Source organism: Ornithodoros turicata, chromosome 9, assembly GCF_037126465.1.
Source record: "Ornithodoros turicata isolate Travis chromosome 9, ASM3712646v1, whole genome shotgun sequence".
NCBI lineage: Eukaryota > Metazoa > Arthropoda > Arachnida > Ixodida > Argasidae > Ornithodoros > Ornithodoros turicata.
Window position 1 is genome coordinate 42,882,840 of NC_088209.1, and position 10,433 is coordinate 42,893,272.

The window sequence follows — 10,433 nt, forward strand, 5'->3', positions numbered from 1 at the left end:
TAGCGACCTGTGGCATATCACCTGTTGATGCACGCAGTCACGGAGGTGCAGCAACCCTCCATCGGCTGGTGGAAGCACGACGGAGGCAATAGCTGCAACGGTGAAGAACCTGCAGAAATAGATAGGGCCAGTAACCAGGAAGAATAGCGACCTGTGGCATATCACCTGTTGATGCACGCAGTCACGGAGGTGCAGCAAGGGAGAGTCATGCAAAACGGGGTATCCTTTCGAAATAATCTACAGCAGACCAACCCTCCATCGGCTGGTCGAAGCACGACGGAGGCAATAGCTGCAACGGTGAAGAACCTGCAGAAATAGATAGGGCCAGTAACCAGGAAGAATAGCGACCTGTGGCATATCACCTGTTGATGCACGCAGTCACGGAGGTGCAGCAAGGGAGAGTCATGCAAAACGGGGTATCCCTTCGAAATAATCTACAGCAGACCAACCCTCCATCGGCTGGTCGAAGCACGACGGAGGCAATAGCTGCAACGGTGAAGAACCTGCAGAAGTAGATAGGGCCAGTAACCAGGAAGAATAGCGACCTGTGGCATATCACCTGTTGATGCACGCAGTCACGGAGGTGCAGCAAGGGAGAGTCATGCAAAACGGGGTATCCCTTCGAAATAATCTACAGCAGACCAACCCTCCATCGGCTGGTCGAAGCACGACGGAGGCAATAGCTGCAACGGTGAAGAACCTGCAGAAATAGATAGGGCCAGTAACCAGGAAGAATAGCGACCTGTTGCATATCACCTGTTGATGCACGCAGTCACGGAGGTGCAGCAAGGGAGAGTCATGCAAAACGGGGTATCCCTTCGAAATAATCTACAGCAGACCAACCCTCCATCGGCTGGTCGAAGCACGACGGAGGCAATAGCTGCAACGGTGAAGAACCTGCAGAAATAGATAAGGCCAGTAACCAGGAAGAATAGCGACCTGTGGCATATCACCTGTTGATGCACGCAGTCACGGAGGTGCAGCAACCCTCCATCGGCTGGTGGAAGCACGACGGAGGCAATAGCTGCAACGGTGAAGAACCTGCAGAAATAGATAGGGCCAGTAACCAGGAAGAATAGCGACCTGTGGCATATCACCTGTTGATGCACGCAGTCACGGAGGTGCAGCAAGGGAGAGTCATGCAAAACGGGGTATCCTTTCGAAATAATCTACAGCAGACCAACCCTCCATCGGCTGGTCGAAGCACGACGGAGGCAATAGCTGCAACGGTGAAGAACCTGCAGAAATAGATAGGGCCAGTAACCAGGAAGAATAGCGACCTGTGGCATATCACCTGTTGATGTACGCAGTCACGGAGGTGCAGCAACCCTCCATCGGCTGGTGAAAGCACGACGGAGGCAATAGCTGCAACGGTGAAGAACCTGCAGAAATAGATAGGGCCAGTAACCAGGAAGAATAGCGACCTGTGGCATATCACCTGTTGATGCACGCAGTCACGGAGGTGCAGCAAGGGAGAGTCCTGCAAAACGGGGTATCCCTTCGAAATAATCTACAGCAGACCAACCCTCCATCGGCTGGTAGAAGCACGACGGAGGCAATAGCTGCAACGGTGAAGAACCTGCAGAAATAGATAGGGCCAGTAACCAGGAAGAATAGCGACCTGTGGCATATCACCTGTTGATGCACGCAGTCACGGAGGTGCAGCAAGGGAGAGTCATGCAAAACGGGGTATCCCTTCGAAATAATCTACAGCAGACCAACCCTCCATCGGCTGGTCGAAGCACGACGGAGGCAATAGCTGCAACGGTGAAGAACCTGCAGAAATAGATAGGGCCAGTAACCAGGAAGAATAGCGACCTGTGGCATATCACCTGTTGATGCACGCAGTCACGGAGGTGCAGCAACCCTCCATCGGCTGGTCGAAGCACGACGGAGGCAATCGCTGCAACGGTGAAGAACCTGCAGAAATAGATAGGGCCAGTAACCAGGAAGAATAGCGACCTGTGGCATATCACCTGTTGATGCACGCAGTCACGGAGGTGCAGCAAGGGAGAGTCATGCAAAACGGGGTATCCCTTCGAAATAATCTACAGCAGACCAACCCTCCATCGGCTGGTCGAAGCACGACGGAGGCAATAGCTGCAACGGTGAAGAACATGCAGAAATAGACAGGGCCAGCAACCAGGAAGAATAGCGACCTGTGGCATATCACCTGTTGATGAACGCAGTCACGGAGGTGCAGCAAGGGAGAGTCATGCAAAACGGGGTATCCCTTCGAAATAATCTACATGATTACGGGGTATCTACATGATCGTGTGTGTGTGTATGTCCTTTCAAGCTTACTGCGAGACTGCAATATCATATCAGTGTTATTTGTAATCTAGGGGATCCAGGGCCTCCTCAAAGCTTCACCTTTTTCGCATTACTTCTCCCCACGCCGTGTGTGAAATAATACTAGTATTACCCTAGTTATTACGATTATTATTCAGTCAACTGATAGTCACGCAAAAGCTATATCCCTTGGAAACAAGCAGCACCTGACGGAACGTTCAGTCGGCTGGTCGAGCACGGCAGAGGCCAACTATGACACCGGAGAAGGACCTGCGCAAATATATCAGAAGGCCGGTAACCAGAAATGAGAATGTCAACCTGTTGGAACTGTGGCTACGAGCAGCGTGCAGACATGGCCAAATAGAGGACAACGGAAATGAGTGGGGAAGGGGTTAGGATGCGTCTCGGGCCGACGGGTAACTCAGGGAACCGTCTGGAAAGTCTGCCGGGAAAACCTCAGACAGCAACATCGGGTAGTAAGATTCGGTCCCACCACATCGCTGTCTTCAGCACCAACTTGACCATCACATTTTTTTTTTTTTTTTACTGGTGCGACAACGCGGTTCAATTCATGTGGACAAGCAGGGGTTTTCACAGCACCTCACCTGACTATAATAACCCCTCAAACGAAAACACCTGGGGGAATGGCGAGAAAAGCCCCAAACGTAGCAGATATGGGGGTGTCATCCATCCCCGAGCTGAAAACCACCCACAGGAAAATCCCTGTGAAGAAGTACTACGCCATTGTTCCTACAGAGCTTAGCAGTCATTGTAACGTTGCGGTTAGTTGTCACGGATGTACCGTACCTTACCTGTACGTGTCGGAAAACTGTGTTAGTCCAGGCGGCTCCCGGGTAGACTGGTTTAATTGTACCGCGGATAACTATTAGCGAGCACACGTGCAGCCAGTCGTTGTCAGGAAAAGCACGACGCAGGCGAGACGGAAGTTTTCTTCTCGTTCGCAGCGGCGTTATCAGCCAAAACGGGCTGCACCACTTTCACATCTAGTTTGGTATCGCCTACTTCGTCGCTATCAGGCTGTATACTAGCTGAGACGGATACACGTTCGCTACAGATTATGTTATGATGATTCCGATCTCGTCCAAGACATAACGGACACTAGCAGATCTGTTTCCGAAAAGCTGCTTGTGTTGTGTCTCCATGACACAACGTACGCCGCATTTTTTTGGATGGCTCCTCACTTTTGCCACGTCCATAAAAGAAATAAATTTTCTTCGCCGTAAATGCGTGACCCGAGTAGAGGCTCTCTACCGAAAATGTGGGATGAGTTCCCACGCAGTTTACACACTTCACTGGGTTGTTAGAAGAGTTTTGCTGATGGATCTTTTTCACTAGACTTTGGACGCGCGTTGCTTGACCCGGGAATGTTAGAGGATTGACATCGGCGTGGGTTAGGTGTATACGGCCTGACTCCCCTGACAATATTTAATAACCGGTGTGGCCAGTGACGTAGTCAGAAAAATATTTCGGGAGGTGTCCTATGGGGACTTTATACATGAGAGAGGATGATTTCCCCTCGTTTCTCACTACCAAAAGTATATCTTCCCGGGGCAGACCCCCCTCTTGCTACGCCAGTGGGTGCGACGTCACATTCCCAGATGTTTCAGCAGTACTTGTGAGTGTCAGTAGTGCGTCACTCTCTCCCTTTGTTTGGACCTGTGCACGCAAATCGCTCGAATGCAGTTTCTTTGCACGCCCGTCGCAGTAAGAAATGGAGACATTTTGCCCACAGGCTTTTGTTCGTCGTTAGGATGCGCTACAAGATATCTCGGAAAGGTCTTTTCCGTTAGTTCCATGTCTGGTTTAGGAGTTACTTCACTCCTTTCAGTGCGACTCCTTACTTCAGTGCGACTCCTTTTGGGGAGGGGGGGGGGGCGATCATGTTTTTTGTGATGTTGTGAACCTATATAAAGTGAAGGATAATAATTCAGTGCTCGTCGGTATCTGAGAAGCTCGGGCTTGAGGGGGTTAACCCTATAACGAGGGCTTGTCAAGGCTTGTCAGGGCTACAGTGACTAAAAGTATTGATTACACTATCTGCTCTAGCCATTGCATTAGGGCTACGATAAATACGTAAGCAGAATCGCAGACATCTGTTCCCGGATGAAAACTCAATTGCTCTTCGGTTACAATGGCCACTCATAGATAGCTGACAGAAATGAAATATTTGTCCCAACATGCTTCAGCGAAGCCCGGCAAACGATTTGCAAGAGAGAAAGCCATGGCTAGGGTTGCGTGCTTGGGGACTATTAACGACGCGTCATGTCGAGCGTGTACTCTTTCGTCTATAGGTCTATACAGGAGCTACCGTGGGACTACCATGGGCTCCTCTAGAGCAGGGGCCTTAAACTCAAATCGAGTCGTGGGCCGCATTGACCACATCATGGAGGGCCACAAACAAATGAAATGGCGGAAATTACCACAAAAGAATCTGAGACCGGACGGTGCGTGCAGAATTTATGACTGAAAAACTCCACCTGACACGCCAAGAGAAATGAATGAATAAGCTGTCTTTCAAATCGGGTACTGAAAATAAGAAGAAAAAAAAAACGATTCGAGAAAAATACGTAGTCCTTCGCAAACGATCGTGACAATGTTTAGGAGCACTGGACTTGTCTCGTATGTACACACTCTAGGGTTGCCTTTGCTTACAGTTTCAAGTTGGAAAAAGAAATTGAAAAGTCGGAGATAAAGAGCTAGCTGACATTGCTGAGAATAGATGGCTTGGGGATCGCTACTTTAAAATAGGATTACCTTTGTTGCAAAGTGTAGAGGATCACCAGTTGTAAGATTGAATTTGGGGTCACAGCAGAAAGACAACTTCTTTTACATTATGAGCCGTGTTTATTTTAGCGTCCGCTTCCTTCGGAACCCCCCTCGGGACGCGGGTGTCAGGTTACACCGCGTCCGAGAGGCAGACCACGCATGCCAGGCGACCCCGCGAGTTCCAAGAATTTACAGCGTCGCGGGTTCACGTCATCGGTCTGGCACGGCGTGTGTCTGTGAAGATGTGGGGGCTGCGAAGGAAGTCGGTTTTGTGGAAACAGTACAGAGAGCCTGTTGGCTGCTACACCTTTGTCAGTGATTTATCCGGACCCCCCCCCCAAATGTTCACTGACACCCCCCCTAACTTTTCACACCTGTGTTCCCGCCACAGGGGGTGCCCTTGCGGTTTCAGCTTTGGCATGTTAAGCTGTAATTACGTAACTATAATAATGACTCCCCCCCTCCATACTTCGGGTTCTGAATAAACCACTGTGTCCTTTGTACGGTCGCTCTCTCTTTTCTTTTGTGCTTCTGTCACTATTTGACTTAGTGTGAGAATTTAGATGAGCTCACACTATAGTTACGGGGGTTGTTTACCAATGTGCACGCGGAGACCAGGTCCGTAACTTGGCGAGGTTAATGAACCACAAGAAGTGCTCACTTGCCAAAATTCTGCCTAACGTGGACAGGGGCAGCACTATACCGGCCAAGGCTAAAAACATATGCTTGTCGAGAGAGCAGCTTCCTAGAGCAGTCTAGAGCGGCGCCACGATTGAGGCAAAGGTGCTGCGAAGAAAGTCTGGATATTATATAAATCAGAGGCTAGAAGCATCAGATACGAGGAAGGTAGTCATGGCTGCAAATTTGCTAGCACTGTGGCACCCCCTTTTATTTTGCGCCATGTCATATTCATATCATAGGTGAAGCTACGGATGCTTCAGCGCATTTGCACCATCCACTATCTTTCGTAGGCCATAATTATCTGGTATGCCAAAGTATGATGCGTTTACGGCCTGGCATTCACGTTGAAAGCTGTCGTAGTCCATATCGTGCACTACGACACACCCGAGTTTCCCAAACTTTTGCTTGTACGACACAGAGCTCTCAGCTGCAAATTGTATCCCCTCGTTGTTCACGAGATATTCATCGCATATCTTAAAACGACTCTGAATGTAACGCTCCAATAAATGGTTGCACAGTTCGATCACAGGCACCCGACCATTTCCCAGTTCAACATTGCCACTGTTCCAGGGCTTGTACACGATGTTGTTGCCTGTCTGCTGCTGCTTCATTGCGCGAAAGACCACAGTGGCACTGAAGCACGCTTTGGCCCTCACCACATCTGGCAGGTAATCAACGAAGAAGTTGAATGCGTCATCGCTGTCCGGATGTTTCACAGGAGGAATGCCGCAGGTGGAATTGTAAAATGGCTCGTACGTGTTGAACATCATCGTGTCTACCAGTGGAGCGAGATTGTAGAGCTCGTAATGGTGGCCCAACTTGTCCCAGGTACCGGGAAGCATCACCGTTACGATGAGCGAGCGACCCGGCTGCGAGTTTATGCTGAACATTGTTCGCGTATGCGCCAGGAGTTTGGCCAGCGTGTCGTGGTCCTCTTGGCTTCCGCACTCGTCTCCCGGATAGTTCCAGTCTATATTGATGCCGTCCAAGTGGTTGTCCAGCACATAGTCGAGGACGTTCACAACGAAATGAGGCAGGAGCCCAGTAGTCCTGCCGAGCATCGAAAATTGTACGCTGTCCTGCTTGTATCCGCCAACAGTCATCAAGATCTTTGGGTCGCCAGATATCGCACCGCGAAGTTTCTCCAATCCGAAGGTTGTGTCGAACACGGGCACCCTACTGGCGATCCTTCCGTCCTTGATGGCCACTGACCAGTAGATGACATAGTGGCAAACACCGCCTGGAATGTTAGTGGGCAAGTACATGAATGTGGTGTGGTTGATGCGGGAATTATTGTAGATGCAGAAGAGAGTAATGTTCTTTGTTGTAAGGACAATGGAACTTTGGGGACCAGGAGACGAAACCTTCGCGGGTTTTACATCCTCTATATTGATCAACTTTCCGCAGTGCTGAGGGACGACAGCCTTAGTAGGAGCGGCTGTGGTAGACGTTGTCGAAGACTCCAATGTGGAGGACCGCAGTGCGGCTGACGTGTTTGCGTCGACGCTGAACTTGACGTGCACGGGTTTCGACATGAACTGCAGGATGACGAGCCCCAAAGGAAGCACTAACCAGACGCATATGGATGCAGTTAGGATCCAGCATCGAGTGACGCCCTTGGTTATTTCCTCTGGCTCTTCGTAGATTTCTTCTGGCGTTGTCAAGTTGTTGATTGAATAAATCGGCGGTGACGGCGGCGGTTCTTCTTGGATCTCTTGGTTGGCGTCGGCGTGCTCTTCCGGCACCTCAGGTACGAGTTCCGCGACTTCTTCCATCGGGGGTAACTGCAGTGTTCTCAAGTCTGATTAGACTGTTCCGCGGTGCGCACGCGGATTCTTCTTCTTCTTCTTCTGTGCACGTGGATTGGGAGCTACCTTCTTCTTCTTAACACACGCAGTGGCACGAAGGGAGATTGGAGAATGGATATCCCTAGAAGCAACCGGATTCGGACCCGAGTCCCCTCTCAGTCTCCACACAGAGTCTGGGAGGTGACACGGGTTTAAATTCGTGCGCGGGCTGTGCTGTCTGAGTGTATTCCCTGGGTTTTCTTCAGAGGCTTGAAGACAGATGACGGCACAGTGTCAGGACGGCGCCCCCCCCCCTCCCCTTTGCGAAAGTCGTGACGTTGCCCGCCTGAGCGTGGCTGACCACGACAAGCAGTTTCACAATCACCACCACCCTACGAGTACGTATAGCGATGTGTGTAAAACGAGTATAATTTTGTGAAAGAGTAAAACTATATGTAAAACGACTATGTGGGAACCATTTCCACTCACGGGGTCGTGATGGCCCGTGAAGGAAAGCTGTGCCAACTCAATAACCAAACAAGCCGAGAGTGATTCCAACAACCCTGAGAGAAATTAGCCGAAGCTCTTTGGCTGCACGCAGTGTAATAAGTACTCGAACGACCAGGTTCCGGGTGTTTTGTCAAGGTCCCCCGGCTGAAAAATTCGTTAACAGAGGAGGCGCCTTCGAAGAACTTTCTTTTTGGTAAAGGTCCTCGGGACATCGGTCATGAACTGAGTAGTGAGCGTCTCATTTGCATACGCTCACTAATTAAATAAGAAGCCGAATTTGTATATGTATTTTACTTTGCATGCTTACGGAACCTCTGTTTTACGCATCAGGACCTATAGAGCGAAAAATATCCCAAAGAAGAAGAAGAAGAAGAAAAACAACGCATCAACGCTTAGTGATTTTTTTTTTTTTCGAGTAATTAGTCGCTTCACATATTTCTTGCGTAGAATAGCGCACCAATGCGCTCTTTGATCAGCAATCCGGTTAATAATTTCTTGTTCACACACGGGACGACGGAAGGTTAGGGACGTTTATGTTTATTCGCTCCGAGCCGCGTATTATTCAAGTCCGAGCGAATAAACATAAAGGCCCTAGGAACAGCCGCAAGAGACGCTTTCTCAACGCGACCGCGCTGTCAATTCTGTAGGTGAGAAAACGTGCTCCTATATCCTCGACGATGACGCACGCACCGCGAGCGCTGTGTACTCGTCCGGTAGAGGAGAAGGAACCCCAATGCGCCTGCTGTGATGTGAACCCTTGCATAGCGTTATGCAGGGAAAGGTAACGGTCGCCCCCCTCCCCCCAAAGAAAAAATTCAGTTTATACATTCGATTTTCCTCTCCCCCCATACGCGCTCCGACAAAGAAACCCCCCCCCCACAAACCGAAGGTCTGGATCCACCCAGTGACTTGGCATAGAGTCACTAATTCCATTCCTTTTCCGCGCCGGAGCCGCCGTTCGGTGTCCGATATTCGTCCGATCGTGTCACGTGATTTCTCCTTCCAAGAACGCGCCCACCATGTTGAGTCCCCTCCACCCAACCGGTTTCCTGCGTTGCGAGCTGGCTCGAATGAGCGCTATCCTCCGGCGGAGAAGGGGGAGATTTCTGTCCCGTTGCTAGGCGACGCAGCCGCGCCGGACACAAGATGGCGGGCTCGCTCGCCGCATACATCCGGGAGACCGGCAGGAAACGCGGCACCAGCTTCAAAGAGCATACCTCGGCGAATGCGACAATGTCAAAAACAGGGCCTGTTGGTTGGTTCACGGTTTTTGACAGGTATGCCAATGCTGTGACCCTGGCGAAGGATCAACGGTGGGGTCCGCGTAGGTACTTGGAAGCCTGGTACATACGCAGTCTGCAACACGGACCTGGGCCCCCTTCCGGAACCTTACATGGACTTAGTTAACTAGCCCCTGCTTGTGGTTCCTCATTCTACTCCTTACTGATGATGTCTTCCGCATGGAGGATGAAACCTGTTATTCTGTTGTGCCGTGTGCTATATTATAAATATATATATATTACATAGAGCCGGTGTGCTATATTTTATCGTAGCGTATTTAGCAGGTCGGACTAAACTGATGACTAAACGCCACTGACATGACATTAATCATGCTTTTCATGATACAGTAAATTCCTTTATAACAAACGCCTTTATAACGAAAATACCGTTATAACAAACGTTTTCTGCAGTCTGGTCAGGCGCCCATACGGTTCAATGTATATTTCCGACATTTATAACGAATTCCTTTATAATGTACCGAAATAATGGAGTGATTCGTGACCTTTACAACAAAGTTTTGCAAGAAAGTGTCAAATTGCAAGCAAATGTCACGATGGACTTGAACATGAATTTCCGTGCGAGTCATCAAAGGCGGGGACAGAGAACAAGTTCACACTTCACTTTGGGCACATTGGTACAGATCCGTTCTAAGAGAAGCGCGTCTAACAAAGATAGGACAGCACACACACAGCACATACTTTCAACAATAGCTTTACTGACAAATGACAGCTGCTTTTAAGAACAACATTTCCTTATCAGTCAGGCCTATGAAGGATGATGGAACGATGAAGTTGCCCATAATGTGATCCATGTCCAGACTGGTCAGGTTCGTAGCAGCTCCGAGCGGATTCCAATTGGACGTGGTCAAGCGCAGCCGTTCCCTGTCTTTTCTCACAAAGCGGGCATGTGTGTGTTTCTATTCCGGGCTACAGCCAGCTGACCGCTCCTGCCCTCCCGACTCAAGACACCGAGAAACACCATCACACCATGGAAACACTTACAAACGGCTTTGGGGGATTCAGCCTAAGACATGTCGCAGAGCTTATTAGTCCAACTGCCATTACCATTCCTAGGAAACGACGCAATAAACGAAAA

At 49.8% G+C, this 10,433-nt stretch overlaps 1 protein-coding gene across 1 annotated transcript; it reads right to left on the minus strand.

The window, feature by feature from the left end:
- Positions 1 to 6,005: 6,005 nt before the first annotated feature.
- Positions 6,006 to 7,535, minus strand: LOC135369505 (chitinase-like protein 4). Its single transcript, XM_064603088.1, has one exon. It carries the CDS (start codon positions 7,533 to 7,535, stop codon positions 6,006 to 6,008), a length of 1,530 nt encoding a protein of 509 aa, XP_064459158.1.
- Positions 7,536 to 10,433: the final 2,898 nt, after the last annotated feature.

Coding starts and splice junctions, on each gene's coding strand:
- LOC135369505 (XM_064603088.1), bottom strand. CDS start 7,535: ATGGAAGAAGTCGCGGAACTCGTACCTGAGGTGCCGGAAGAGCACGCC.